This window comes from Suncus etruscus, chromosome 3, assembly GCF_024139225.1.
Source record: "Suncus etruscus isolate mSunEtr1 chromosome 3, mSunEtr1.pri.cur, whole genome shotgun sequence".
NCBI classification, from domain to species: Eukaryota; Metazoa; Chordata; class Mammalia; order Eulipotyphla; family Soricidae; genus Suncus; species Suncus etruscus.
Genome location: NC_064850.1, coordinates 91,677,283 through 91,692,147, shown reverse-complemented (window position 1 = coordinate 91,692,147; position 14,865 = coordinate 91,677,283). Strand labels below are relative to the sequence as shown.

The 14,865-nt window shown below is 49.1% G+C and overlaps 1 protein-coding gene across 1 annotated transcript in view; it reads right to left on the bottom strand.

Moving 5' to 3' along the window:
* The window catches only part of SLC39A14 (solute carrier family 39 member 14), a 43,053-nt gene that overhangs the window by 6,313 nt on the left and 21,875 nt on the right, over positions 1-14,865 (bottom strand). The window contains exons 2-7 of the mRNA XM_049769454.1: positions 7,724-7,998; positions 5,365-5,551; positions 4,512-4,681; positions 1,195-1,317; positions 371-559; positions 55-262 (exon numbers count right to left, since the gene is read on the bottom strand). Of these exons, the coding sequence (XP_049625411.1) occupies positions 55-262; positions 371-559; positions 1,195-1,317; positions 4,512-4,681; positions 5,365-5,551; positions 7,724-7,984 (1,138 nt within the window). The 5' untranslated portion in view covers positions 7,985-7,998. The remainder of the gene's footprint in view (positions 1-54; positions 263-370; positions 560-1,194; positions 1,318-4,511; positions 4,682-5,364; positions 5,552-7,723; positions 7,999-14,865) is intronic.

The window sequence follows — 14,865 nt, the reverse complement described above, 5'->3', positions numbered from 1 at the left end:
GGAAAGCATGGACTCATCCGAAGAAGGGTCCCATGGGTCCATGGTGCTGCTCACCCAGCTCATGTGGGAACTCCTCACAGAGGATGGCCACCGAGGTGCTGATGCCTTGGAAGACGGACACAGTGAAGGAGGCACCAATGGCCAGACCATCGATGAAATTGTGAAGGCCGTCGCTCAGGGTGATCATCCAGGCCAGAGTGCCAATGTCGGAGTAGCGCACGCCTTTCAACCAGTAGCACGTGCTCTGTGAAGCCTGGAGGTCCTGTTGGAAAGAAAAGCCATTGCCAGGTCACGCCAATAACCCTCCTGGGAGGCCTGAGTTCCGAGCTGGACCCTTCAAAGGCACCCAACAAGAAGACAGCCTGCTGACCTGCACAGACAGCGAACCCACGATGACCTTCTCATCCACACCCGGGGCCTTGCCGTCCGGCTCACTGCTGCAGTGCTGAGGTATCATGTGGTCCAGATCCCCGTTCTGCAGCTTCTCCGTCACCCCCTCCTCGTGGTCCTTTTTGGATGGCAGTGTCTCAGAGGCATAATGGCTGTGCCCGTGATGATGCTGGAGGAGACATGGGAAGGGGTCAGCATGGAGCTTAGCAAAACCACATCCACGCAGGGTAAGCATGGGGTGACCCCATTCCCACCATCCCAGCCAGTATAAGCAGGCGGCGACATGGACAGAACCCAAAGGAAAGTTTTACAGAGCTGGACAAGACCAAGGAAGGCTCTTGGGAGCAGACACAGGCCAGGCAAACAGAACTCATTCCAGAAGGTGGAACCAGGCCAATGCTCACACTGTCCTCACAGGCACGACCAATAACAACAAAAGAAATAGAATAAAATGAAAAAGAAGAACTCTGTTGGATCTATCCTATTTGCAGCACACTTTATACACAAATGGATGTATGAAGGCCCTCCTCTCCCCCTACGAGCCTCAGCATATTAAGGAAATACTCTCAGAAAAAGCAAAGGAAAGCATTGCTGGAAAGGGAGTTGTAGCTGCAAAATGCATGTCTCCATCACCATCACCACCATCACCTCTACCACTGCTGCCCTGCATACCCATGGTGAGGGAATGCGGAGAGCAGAATAGAGAGAGATGAGCAGCAGCAGCATGGGTCAGAGGCTGAGTGCAACGCCACCCTCCCAGCTCAAAAGCATGTTTCTCCTCCTTTACCCACACTGGAGCCGCACCTCATTCTTTTGCTTCAGAAGCATCTTCAAGATCTTCTCTGTGAAAAAGAAAAGGTAAAAGCCACCAAATACCACTGCAGACTTGGAGACATAATAATCTTCCAGAGGGTTGAAGCCAAAAGCCTGTTGACACAGAAAAAGAAAGTGAGTTTAAAGAAAGAATACACCTGAGCAAGTTCCCTCCCCTCAACTCATCGCCTCCTGGGTTCTAGGGGTTGGATGGATGCTTGGAGATGGCCCTTCCTACCCAAAGCCTGCCCTAAGGAAATTGATGTCCCATCTCTAGGCCCCTATGATCAGAGACTCTCTTCAGAGTCTGCCTCGAGAACAGCCTGTTTTTTGGCTGTGCTTTACATGAGGAAAGACTCAGTCTTCGCTGCTCTGGTGTCTGATACACTACAGGGGCCAACTGCCACCAATTCTGTACTTAAGGAGAAGACTTTTTCATCTGGTGTCCTCGGCTGATCTGCCTGTAAGCACAAAGGGAGACAGTGTATTATTCTTTCTAAAATGGGAAATCCACTCCCCAGTTAAATAACCTGGACTGGTACAGCTCTGTACAGACCTCCCAGTAACCACAAGGCCAAACAGGCAGACTGTGTCTGAGTGTGGCTCTGAGCTCTTTCTGAATATTCTCATTGTGGGGAAAATAAGGCGGTATCCATGGGGAAGAGGGCAGGAGGAGTCACAGGGATAATTCTGCTGTAAATGCTGCTCCCAACCAGGACCCTGTCCAAGGACTGCTCACACCTCTTCTTCCCGACAGAAAAACAGATGGCAAATAGAAACCAGGCTCCTTGTGAAGAGGCCAGAGATAAAAGTGGGCCTGAGGACCACAGGGATGTTTAAAAGTCAACACTTTTCCTTTCTGTGATGAAGGAGCAAGATGAAACTCTTCCCCCACTCCCTTGAGGCCAATGTTCTGCAGCAGAAAGGACACACTCGGGTCAGCTCTCAGGAGAGCCCAGTTACAAGATGCAGCCGCAGGAATATGCCTCTGGCCTCTAGGGTCTGAGAACCTGTCTCAGCTAGCCCCTGCTATCTGGTGAAGATTCCTTGCTCCTAGTTCTTTGCAAGAGTTCTGTAATACTTTATCAGAGATAAAGTGCATAATGGGAGGGTGTGTGCACATGTGCATGCATGGCTGTCGACCTGCAGACAAATGCCTCAGGCAGGAGAGTTCATTGTCATTAGTGGGTCAGTGGCAGAGACCACAGCAGACCCAGCCCTCTCTAGAACAGAGCACCAGGTACACAGACTAAGTCCCTTCTACTAGGGGCAATTTCTCTGAATCCCAGCTGCAAGGCTAATGTAATGTTCCCTTTAACTCCCTTTGTCCCTAAAGGTCCTACTGGGGCAAAGCGATCTGCTCATCTAGACCTAAGGATGATCTAAAAGTATCTTATCCCACAGTGGGAGCTTAACTGAGATGTAGTAATAGCCACCACTTGGCAAGATGGTGGCCTGCGTAGAGTGGTGTCCATACAGTTTATGTAGAGGTGAAAGAGCTACTAGGGTGGTGGAGTTGGGACTGGAAGCCTGAGGGCTCTGTGGAAATGGAGGGGCCTCCCCTGGGCCTCACTGTCCCAGGAAACAGGCTAGGCTTGCCATACCTCGGGGATGAGCTGGAAAAGGGCATTGGAGTAGAGAGTTCCAATCGCCAGAGCTATGAAGTAGAGCAGCAGCCGCTTGTAAAAAGTCTTCTTCATGAAGGGCACCACGCTGGCCCCCATGAGGGAGCAGAGGGAAATGACGGTCACGCAGAGGAGACCGTACCCCCACACTGCCGTTGGGAGAGCCAGCCCACCCAGGACAGGGAGAAGGGCCAAGGCCCCAATGCAACGGCAACCACCATTTAGAGAAAATAAAGTGCAGAGGAAAGGGGAAGGGAGAATTAAAAAAAGAAACAAAAGAGAAAAATCAGAGAGAAAAGGGAGGGAGGGAAAAATAGAAAATTTGTTAGTGATTCAAATTTGATAAAAAAAAATTTCTTACAATCAAGTTCAGAAGAAATAAAGAGAAATTCAAGGTGTCTTGGAACTCTGGGGTCTGCCTGAGTCCTGCTGAAGGTTGGTATGAGTACGGACTTTGAACCTGGCTTGATGGCAGGAAGTGAGGCAGAAGGATGTTTGCTCTGCACCTGACTTTCAGGATGCATGCAGGGCAGGGATGGAGAAGCAATGTCACAGCATAAACACAGCAGCTACAGACTGCTTTGCAGTCTCATTTCTGTGTGATTTGGGGGTTGAGAGAAGAGTCTCTGGCAGAGACCAAGAGTTCCAAGATCACCAGTCACAAAAACCATTCCTCCAGCATTGCCCCTTACTCTCACCCGAGACAGGGTCCAGGAGCTGGCCCAGACCATCCCCAGAGAGGCACAGGGTGGAGCATATATAATCACTGTATTTCCATTGAATTCATGAGGCATGTTTCATTTCAAATTACTTTTTTAAAAATATAATAAATTCTGGTTCTGGAGCTGAAAAAAGAAAAAGTCCAAGATGAGGAAGCCCACACAAGAAGTGTCTGTGAGGTTCACCTGGGATTAACTCAATGCTCAACTCTATGCAGAGCCTTCTCTCATCAGGGAAGAACAGGCCTGGGCAGCCCCACTGGCATGACCAGGAAAGGCAGGCCAGCCACTGGCATGAGCCTTAAATGAGCACCTGGCCCCTCTCCCACCCCTCCATGCAGGAGGTCCGTGCAACCACCCTGCATGCTCCCATCTGTGCCAGCAGGGTGGGCAGGCTGCCAACTTGGACTTTTTTTTTTTAGCTCTTCAGTCTTTATAATTAAAAAACAAAATTAAACATTTTAAAACAATCTGGTAAGGGTGCCAAGAGGCTGTTCCCATCAGGACGAAGTCGCGATGCAAGGCATGTAGTGTGCAATGATCCCTCCTCCATTTTCTCATTCTCATTGCTTTTGGTTAGACACATTGGTTCCATGTTCAGCACCCCTTGCTAGGAATTAAGGCTGCTTCAAACGCAGGTGAACCCTTTTTCAGGCCAATGCTCCTTGTGAGATAACTAAGCGTCTTTGCCCGTGGTCACCCAGCAGAGGGCACTGAAGAGAGGTACAAAAAGTGGACAGGGAGTTGTACCCCTAGCCAGGACAGCAACCATAGAGCCTTGCATCTGACATCACCCTAAGAGGCCCAAGGCCCACCTGGTGACCCAGAGAGAGAAGATGCTGGAAACCCAGGAGAGGTCATTGAGGTCCCTGGACATAAAGGGAAGGTCAATTTTCAAGAGGTGCTGCCAGGTCAGGGCTGGACAGCACAGGGGTGAAGCGGGCAGGTCTCGGTTCTACTGCACCTCGGGGATGAGCTGGAAGAGCGCGTTAGAGAGCAGCGTTCCAATGGACAGGGCGATGAAGTAAGTGAGCACACGGCTGAAAAACGCTTTTTCTGTGCACGGCAAGACGAGGACTCCCAGGAGAGAGGCCAGGTTAATCAGTGAGACACTGAGGAAACCAAAGCCCCACACTGTGGAGGAACAAGAACAGACAGGGCCTCCATTACCGAGGTGGGTGCGCTCCACCAGCTTCTGGCAGCCTGCATTCAGCCACCCCTAAGGGCTGGCAGAGAAAGCTGCTGACCAGTCAGAAACATGGGCTGAGTCTACTTCTTGATGGGGGCTGTAATAAAGGCTAAAAAAACACACAGAAGGGCCGGAGGAACAGTATAATGGTCAGGCAAGTCTAACTCCAGCACCATACATGGTAAGTCCTGGGCACTGCTTGGTATGGCCCCGGGGAAAAAATTAAAAGAGAACTGATCTGCTGTCTAAAAGAAGTTTGACTTTTCAATAGAGAGGCAGGGGCAGATAAAAACAACACAATACGAGGTAAGTTGGTGACTGGCCTCGGTGGAAACAATGGAAGGCAGGATCAAAGATGGAGATCCAGGACCATGTGAACCCTAAGGTTAACTCCCAGTGCCCCACACTGGGAGAAGCGGGTGAGGCAACTTGGTATGGTCTTAAGTGCAAAATGAAAACACTGCGTAGGCCCTTTGGTGTTTAAGAAAAAAGAAAATGAACCGTGGCTCCCAAGTACCAGCACTCACCTGCCCCTCCCGATGGGGAGAACCTTGAGCCTGCTATGACCCTTAGGGGATAGTGCTGCCTGAATACAGAGACCCGGTCCTGACTTCCCCACCTGACCCACCTTCAAAAGCACTGGGCTTTCCCTCTTCAGTCTGCTCATTCTCCTCATTCTCCTGGTTCTCAGGGGAGCAGGCCCTCGAGTCCAGCTGCTGCAAGATGGTAGGGCAGAACTCCTGGAACTCACTCCTCCCGATCCTCAAATGGTCACTAAAGTTGTGAGCAGCAAAGAGGTCTTCAGAGCTGAAGCACTGAGGTGGATAGGGAAGAAGACAGAGACTAAGGACCTGACCCAGCAATGCAGCCTTCTAAGAGGGAAAGGAAAAGAAAGGCTAAATGATCAAAAAGAACAAGAGGGGGACACTCCAGAGATGGATCTCTAGGGACAATAACTAGGTGGCTCTAGTACTGGGAAAATGAAGACCCCCAGCAAAAGTCATGACCTAATGTGGCTGCTCAGAAATTCAAAACAATTCAATTCCAGTTGTTGAGAACAGGATGTCTGGAAATTGCATTCTATCTGCATACCTGAAGATGCAGTTATTCCCTAAGAAGCACACTGTAGCAGTCAGGAAACCATTACAAAAAATGCAGCTTCCAGGGCTGGCACAAAACTGGGAGGCACTTGCCTACTTGGGTCAATTCCCTCAAACTGTTCCTTGAACCACCAGATATAATTCCTGAGTGCAAAACCAGGAGTAAACCCTGAGCACCGGTGCATATGGCCCTGAAACAAAACCAACAACAAAATCCAGCTTCCAAACGCTTCTCTAGAGGGCTGGACTCTAGGAAATGTTCATCTCCTAAAGAACGAGTTGGCAAAGGCTGGAGAAGGAATGGGCCTGGGCTGGGTGCCGTCAGGGCTGCAGGAGGGCCTGCCATGCCATTCCTGTGAAACACTCACTCACGTCTGACTTCTAATTAGACATACTTGTTTCTACAAGGACCAGCCTCTGGGCATGTTGTCAAGAGAGCTCCTGTGCCTACCAAGCAGAGGGCTGGCCTTAGTCATCTGCCACAGGAGTTCCCACTGCCACAGGAGGTGTTGGCTGGTCTCCTCCTCACTCCCCTCACCACTGCTTCTCTGGGGAGTCTGAGTCCAGCCATGTGATACACATCTGACCTAACTGCCTGGCCTGCCCTTCAGGGCAGCACCAGAACATCACCCGGAAGCTTCCTCTGACCTAATCCTCAGAACTGCATGCACCACTACAGGGTCAGCTAAGCCCTCTCCGCCATTCTGACCCCTGAGTATATCACTGCATGATTCACTGACTCCTGTCGAGGCTGGGCCCTCACCTGCACACCACTCATCTATCTACTTCTCACAATGTTCAGCATGGGGAACAGAGCAGCTGCGATCACTGCTGGCTGACACAGAGGCCTCAGTTTGCTTAGCTAAAATATCTGGAAGAAAGAGCAGAGAACCAATAGTCAAAAAACACCAATCTTAGTCCCACGAACTTGATAAGCAACTCTCACAAATAAAAAAATGTCTGCCGATTTCACCTGGGGAGAACAGGCAAAGGGTTTATAAACTAAAACTCTTGTCAAAAGTGTGAATGGTGGCTGGAATGACAGTAGAGTGAGTAAAGCGTTTGCCTTGCTTCAACCAAGGTTCAATGCCCAGCATTACATATGTCCCCGAAGCCCACCAGAAGTGATTCCTAAATGCAGAGCTAGAGTAAGTCCTGAGCACCACTGGGTGTGGCCTAACCCCTAGCCCCACAAAGTATGAACAAAGGAGAGAAAGGTGGAGGGAGAGGGAAAGAGGGAGAAAGGGCGGTGGGAGGGAATCTGGGGACATTAGTGATGGGAAATACGTTCTGGTGAAGGGTGGTGTACATTCATTCTATAAATGAAACTCAACCATGAACAATTTTGTAACCACGATGACCTAATTTGGCTGCTCAGAAATCCAAATAAGCAATTATATTTTTAAAAATTTAATTAGGAAAATAAAAAGAAACAAAGTGTGAACAAGAGTCAATAGGACCATAATGAAGTCACTTCTACTAATCCCCACTAAAATTTATTGCTCAACTGAAATTCAGCCTAGATTTTCCGATTTATAGGCAGCCTGCTCCCTAGGAGGACAACCCTGCTAAAACAATCTCTTGTGACTGAATCACTAAGTCCCTCTCATTTTGTTTTCTAACAGTACCACTATCCCCTTTGGAGCTCTGGCTTTCTAGCAGTCCCAGGTAATCCAAGTACAGCAGAAGAAAAGACTGGGGCACGGAAACCCCACACTCCCCCAATTTCACAGCCGTCCTGGTTATGATAAAGACTTGTGACTTGATGTAGGCAGGGCAGGCAGGGGCACTCTGGAGATACTGCCTTGGCCTATCCCTGCTGTCAGCCAGGCCTCAGCTGCTGAACACCACACCCCATTAGCCCAGGATCCCAGACCTAGGGCTTACCGTGGACAGGCTCTGAGGTTCCGGCACAGACTGGCTCAAGTTGCCTCGGCCTACCCCCACATCCAGGTGGTTGAGCAGTGCCTTCAGCTCCTGTAGGGTGAGACTGTCACCCTCTCCATAGCGATGCATGAGGTCATGCAGAAAAGAGGCCGCACTGATGGCTGTTGTCCCTGTGGACACAGCGTAAGCCTTAGGAGTGGATGTCCACACTCTGAGCAGGGTGAGCAGAAAACAAGCTCCGAGATCTGGGAGTAGCTTCATGGTGTCTAATAGACCTGCACAAAGGAAAAAAAACAAAACAGGTGAGGTGCCAGGCTACAGAGAGTATGGGTCAGGCTGCAGGACTCAGGAAAGGAGACCTCACCAGGCAGTGTAAGACTAGGTGATCACAGCATGGGGTTGAGGGGGCAGTGAGTGTCTGTCTGTCTGTCTATCTGTCTCACACACACACACACACACACACACACACCCTGGCAGTGTAAGACTAGGTGATCACAGCATGGGGTTGAGGGGGCAGTCAGTGTCTGTCTGTCTATCTGTCACACACACACACACACACACACACACACACACACACACACACACACACACACACACACACACACACACACACCCTTTATGGCCCAGTGAGAGCCCCAGAAGCACGTGACATTCAATGAATACTGGATGTTGCTCTCATTTTATTTGTACCCCAATAAGCACTCTAATATAGGCAAAAACATGCGGAGTGCAAGGTGCATGCTGTAGAGGTCAAGGAGCCTTTTGTACCTTTACCTCAGCAAAACTGCTCCCAACTTTGTGCTGTTTATCAAATTTAGCAATGTCTGAACACCCCAAATAGAAACCACTTTCAGTGTGAGAGGCCAGTGACCTCCTATAGGCACTTCCAAGGCTCCTTTTTGGCCCAGGATCCCACAGCCCAGGCATGGCTGCCATGGAACCTGATGTGCTGGGGAGCTGTGCCTCCAGGTAACACTGCAGGACAAGATCTCTCGGGCCACCTCCACCAACTCCACATCTATGTCTGCCTTCCTCGGAAACAAATTCCTGCAGGGCTCAGGGGCACTTGTTCCAGGCCAGTGCCTCAGGCAGAGCCTCAGAGTCAGCCATCAGAGTAGCCTGTACAGCTCTGCCCAGGACACTTTAGACGCAGGGAGCCTGGCCTCTGGCCTCCATGAGTTGGGGCTTTCTGCAGCAGTGGAGGATTCTTCCCTACCAGGAAGGTTCGCTTAGGACAGGGGAGAAGCGAGCAAAGAAGTCTCTGGAAGAAACAAGAGAGCAAGCGAGCAGCTGTGGAACATGCAGGGCCAGGCAGAAAACAGGTTGGCAAAGGCCGAGCCACAGGCTTGCACTCAGACCTTACAGGTCTCTTCACATCCTGGTGACCCCTAAATCTTACTCTTACCCACATGGCCCTTTAGACAAGAATCAGCATGTCATGCCCTTTGGGGTGACAACCTTGCTTGGCGATTGGTGGCTGGACACTCACTGAGGGAAGAGTTACAAAGGGAATGGAAGGGAGGGGGTGCAGGTAAATAAGCTAATTTCATTGGTCATTTTAAATCTGGCCTGCTGGAAAAGTATTTTGTCAACTCAGGTAATGGAATGATGGGGTGGAGAAGAGAAGAGATGCACATGCCATGGCACAAGGGTCTGGCCCAGAAAGGTCCAGTGACAGCCAGAGGCACAGGTGACAGACTCCAGCTGCAGCTGCCAGGGAGGAACATGTACATGGATAAGAGCATGGCACAGAGTCACTGGAGGAAGGGTGATGGCAAAGGGACAGGACATAGACATCCGGACATCTGAAACAGAACAACATGTCGTAAAGGGGTCGGAAACAGTTTGTAAATGGGTGAGAGGGGAGGCCTGGACAGGGGTGGGGATCAGACCTATCTCCACAATTGTTCAATAAACTTGAACTTCTTTAGCACCCAAGTTTGGAGGCTGGAGTCCTACAGAGAGCCAAGTGCTCGCCTTGCACACAGCCAAGCCAAGTTCAATCCCAGCACTGCCAGCAGTGAACACCTCTCACATAAGCAGGAACCTGTGAGCTGAGAATGGGGTAGACACAGTCCAGACATACTGGGTAAACGCCAGACAGTAAACCCTGTTGCACCTTCGCCACTGGGGCCTCTGAGTCCCTCAGTGATTACAAGGAGTCTCACTGACCCAGGGGATGGACACTGGCTGAGAAGCAGAGGATATTATGTGATAGAAATAGTGGGTCCTCTCACTCCAGCCATCAAAGGTCTCAGTGAACCCTCTCTAGCTTGTTGTCTCTCAGCTGAAATTTAACAAAAAGGTGAAGAGAAGTGTCTAATTCTCTTACAACATAGATTGACCGGGACTGACAAGAGAGGGATTTTAGGGCACTACAGCCAAGGCCAAGGCACAAAGCTGGAGAGCCCCGCTGTGCCTCCCCTCTCTAGTCCAGAGACCTTTGGTGGCACGGTCTCCTCAAGACCCAGCCCCACCCATTCCCAGTGGTGACTGTCTGCCTGGCAAGACAGAGTGGGCACTAACTGCTGAGGGGCAAGCCAGTGCAGATGTACCCGGAGAAGCCCACGCTTGCTTGAAAGCTGGCTTGGGCAGGGTGGGGGCGGCCTCAGGAATGAGCCCAGGCGGCTGGCACTGTCTGCTGTGCTGAGGGCGCCAAGGAGGCGCCGGCCAGAGCCACGGCAGCAACCTGAGGCAGTTCACTGGTGTCACTAGGTCTGTGGCAGAAGCTTAAAGAGGACAATAAACCTGCTGAGGAAAAACACTTTACCAAAAGGGGAAACTGAAATGGCACCGAGATTTCTTCCCTGTAATTAACATTTAAGGAGAATCATGGAGGAAAAAAAAATCCAAAAAGGTCCCAACAGCAACAAAAAAAGGAAACTGCAGAATCTGATGCACTAACTTGAAAAGCAGGGAGGAGATCTCTCTCCTTTCTCTCCCTCTCCTCTCCTCTCCTCTCTTTCCTCCTTTCTCTTTTTCTCTCCCTCTCTCCATCTCTCCTGTCTCCCTCTCTCCCTGTCTTTTTTTCTTTTCCTCCCTGTCTCCCTCCCTCTTCCCTCTCCCATATAACTGGGTGGCCCAGTAGTAACAGCCTAATAATTCGGTACTCAGCTACAGTAAGGCAGTGACACTTGGGCTTGTATGTTTGAGCAGACCCAGACCACATCCAGTAGTACTAGGGTATAGGGAAGGACCATGTAGTGCCAGGACTGAACTCAGAGCCTCACGCATGCACTCTAGACCCCAGGGATTAAGAATAAAAGAAAAGCAGGGAGAAAATGGTGGCAGGCGGCCCTATGCTCCTCTCCTGGCCAGGATAATTTGCAGTGGCCTTCCTGAACCCAGAAGACAATCTGTCTCCCCACATCCCCTTCTACTTCAGCTGCAAATGCACCATCCAAGTAAGTGGCATCACAGTAAGGACAACTTTCCAAGGGCAGGCCCTGCACATCTCCATATCCACCAGTCTTCAGGCTATAGACAGAAATGGATTCCCAGCCACTCAGCACCTCTGCAGTTGGGAGAAACCAGTCTGGACTGTGGGAAGCAAATTAAATCAGTATCTATTGTTTGGGTGATCAGCAATGGCACAACAAGTATAAAGACATGCCAGGAAAATGAACATGCAACTAACTGACCAACTACAGAGAACAGGAATAAATCACAGCTGCTTCACAACCAGGGCAATGACAAAATCACTGTCAAACCAGAGCCAGAGCAGAGACCAGGCAGTAAAAGATAAAAATGTCACAGATAAGCAAAATTATTAAAATGTCCCAAGTGTCTCAAAAGCAAATTTCCAGTCTAGTGAAGGTCCTACCAAAATCCCAATGCACTTACCATGGAAATAAGACAGACAATTGTAAAAATTGTATTTTACAAAGACCACCAATAAACATTTTTGAAGGTAAGCAGAAAGATACAGGCATCATACTTCCTGACTCAAAACTGTACTGCAGTGGAAAAGTAACTGAACAGTGTAGCACTGGAATAAGATAGCCATATTAACCCAGGACTGAGAGCCCAGGAATAAGCCAACATTTATTTATTTATTTATTTATCTATTTATTTATTTACAACAAAGAAACCAAAATCATAAAATAGGAAAGTTAACAAAAGGCACTACAGAAACTGAATACCCACTGACGAGTGGGTAGAAGGGGAGGGGAAGATCCCTATTAAACATCAAATATAAAAATTAACTTGGAGCTTACGGCTAGTGTATATATAGTATATAATGCTTCAGTATAAAGCAAATGCTTGGGCCGGACAGGACAGGACTAAGGTGTTGGCCTTGCACACAGTGAACACTGGTTAGATGGTCAGTGCCACAGAGGATGACCCCCCAAACTGGAGTGACTAAGAACTGATTGCTGAGCAGAGCCAGGATAAGCTCTGAGCACCACCAGGTAAGGCCCAAAACCAAACAAGATGATGATGATGATGATGATGATGATGATGATGCTTTCTAGTAGCAGCAGTGAATAAGAAAATGCAAGTGTTTACATAATTTTGAGATAAAGAATATTATTCCCAGTGAGGATATCATATTACTTTGGTAAAGACAGAAGGTGAAATACTTTTTTCTGTGAGGGGACTCCCACAGATTGTTCAGAGGCCCAGGAACACATGAGCTCCAGCCCTTCCAAAGAAGAAATTCTTAGGACATCAGATACAGTTTCCTTGTAGGTAATGATGGAAGGACATTTCACAGAGAAATGACAAGCATGGGGATACACGTTGGGAAAATGACGATAGCAAGCTTTCAAACTCTTCAACACAAAACAACTTTGGACTGTGGAAGGAGCCTGAATGTTATTAAAATGGAGTGATACAATGAGAAAATATATAGAAACGCTGAAGCTGGCTGTGAGATAGTTCAAAAGGTAGAGTAAAGGTTTACTACAGCCTTGCAGGTGAGGTCCTGAATAGACCAAACGTTGCCCACTGGGCACCAAACAAATACCACTGGTTGTAGCTACTGTTTAAAAAATTTTAGAGTTCACTTTTCAAAGAGCCAAAATTTTTTTTCCAAAATGAAAACAATATAGGCCAGAGAGATTACAGTAGAGCAGGTAAGGCTCTCGCTTTGCTATTAGCCTACCTGACTTCAATTCCTGAAATCCCATGAGCATCACCAGGAGCAGTTCCTGAGTGCAGAGCCAACAGTGATCCCTGAGCATCCCTACGTGTGGCCAAAAACCAAATCAAAGCCAAAGGAAACAATTTATCTTAAATATAATAACGATAACAAGTTATTATCATTATTGTTGTTGTTTAATTTTTGCATTACACCCGGAAGCACTCAGGACATACTCCCTGCAGGTTTAGGGGATCATATAGGATGCCAGGGATCAAACCTATACCTGCCTACTATTGCTCTGGCTCCAAGTTCTTTTATTTTTAAATATGCTGGGGTTTCCCTGCCCTCTATCTCTGGTCACCTCTGCTAATGGGGCGTATCTGGTGTTTGGAATCAAACCCAGGCTTCCTACATGTTAATCTCTCATAAATGGTGCATAAAAATGTAAAAATCCTTTACCTTCACCGGTTCCTCTTTCTTCTGTTCAATTCAGGGAAATTCTAGTTGCTCCATTTGGCTCTCATCAAGCAGGGCACATTCCCTATTCTGAGAATCAGCACAACAGCAATGATGTGTACTTTCAGCTCGTCCTCTCTTCCACTCATATGTCCCTGAATAAACTATAATTTACTGATTCTCTTCTTTGGAGAGGGAAGACAATGAACTTGCCAACCTATGATGTTAAAACTGACTTTCCTTTATCTGCAAAAGCAAATCCTGTCTTCACCTGAGCCTCGAAGAAATTAGGAGGTGGGGACCTATAGGTGGGGCTGGTGGGACATGGGGTGGGGGGTTGCTCCCAACCCTCGGGCACTTCTCCAGATGGAGAGGTAGGTGGAGAAAGGAGGAAGGGCAACTCCGTTTTCAGGACAGAGCCTCCCTCTCTCCTCAAATAACCTGCAACACCAAAGCAGAAAACACGGTTGTGGGGGAAGGGATCCAGGGCTCTCAGGCAGTGCTCGGAGGTCTAGCAACTCTAACCTGGAGCTCAAGAATTCACTCCTTGTGACCTTGCAGTAGTAGGAGTCCAGCAGTTCTGGGATGGAACTTGGGTCCCTGGGGCAGTGATTCACATCAAGGAGTTTCAGGAGTCACTTTCTAAACAGGGCTCTAAATCATGAATCCTTAAAAGCAAAAAGACAAAGCCTATGGATTCCGACACAGCTGCAGTACATCCCATAGCTACAGCAGGAAACCTGCCCAGGTGGCTCCTTGGGGTTCAAAGTTTGGGGAAACTACCAGCCTGGGTGCTCCTCCCCAAACATAGCACAGACAGTGCTGGAAAGTTTGCCCTCCCCTAGTCTCCTCCCCATAAGGATGTTTGCTTCTTTCTCTTACCACCCCCAGAACCTTAGCCTCCAGCCTGGCCCAGCCCAGGGGTCACCCAGGATAGGAGGTTTCCACAGCCAAGAGGGCTGCTGAGGATGGTCTGGGGCCCACTTACTCTCCTCTAGAAATCTTTCACCTGAGGAGTGGCAGGAGAAAATTAAAGCAAACCAAAAAGCTGCTGGGTGGACCCAGAAGCAGGGAACAAAGCTCAGGAGTAGTATTTATCAAGGCCCACTCAGGAGGGAGATGGGTAAGGGCCCTGAATCTGGCCTCACACGGAGCCTGAAGTGAGAGCAAGGGCCTGACTGACGGGCCTGGAACTGGTGGAAGCTGGAGCCCGGGGGAGAAGGAGAGCATCTGCCAGGGCTTGGCTGAGCAAGTCTTCCAAAACCAAGTCTGAAGCCAGGCAGCCTGGGGAGCTGGAGCTGGCCTGAGCTTCCCACTGCAGACAGTCCACTGTCTCATGCATCACTCATCAACATTTTCCAGACATTAGTTGCAAAATTCTCACCTATTGTCCCTAAGTCCACTCCAGTTTCTCAGGCCACAGAGTCCAGCTTGTGGCTTAGGAAACATGGGACCCATATTACATCACCTGCTCCCAGTGAAACTCCAGGCTTGGAATGCAGGGTTAAACAAACAAGTAAAAGGAATGGTCCAGCATGACAGCATGACAGACAACGTGACAGCGCTGTGTCCCCGGACTACCAATCTTCTAAGAGCCCCC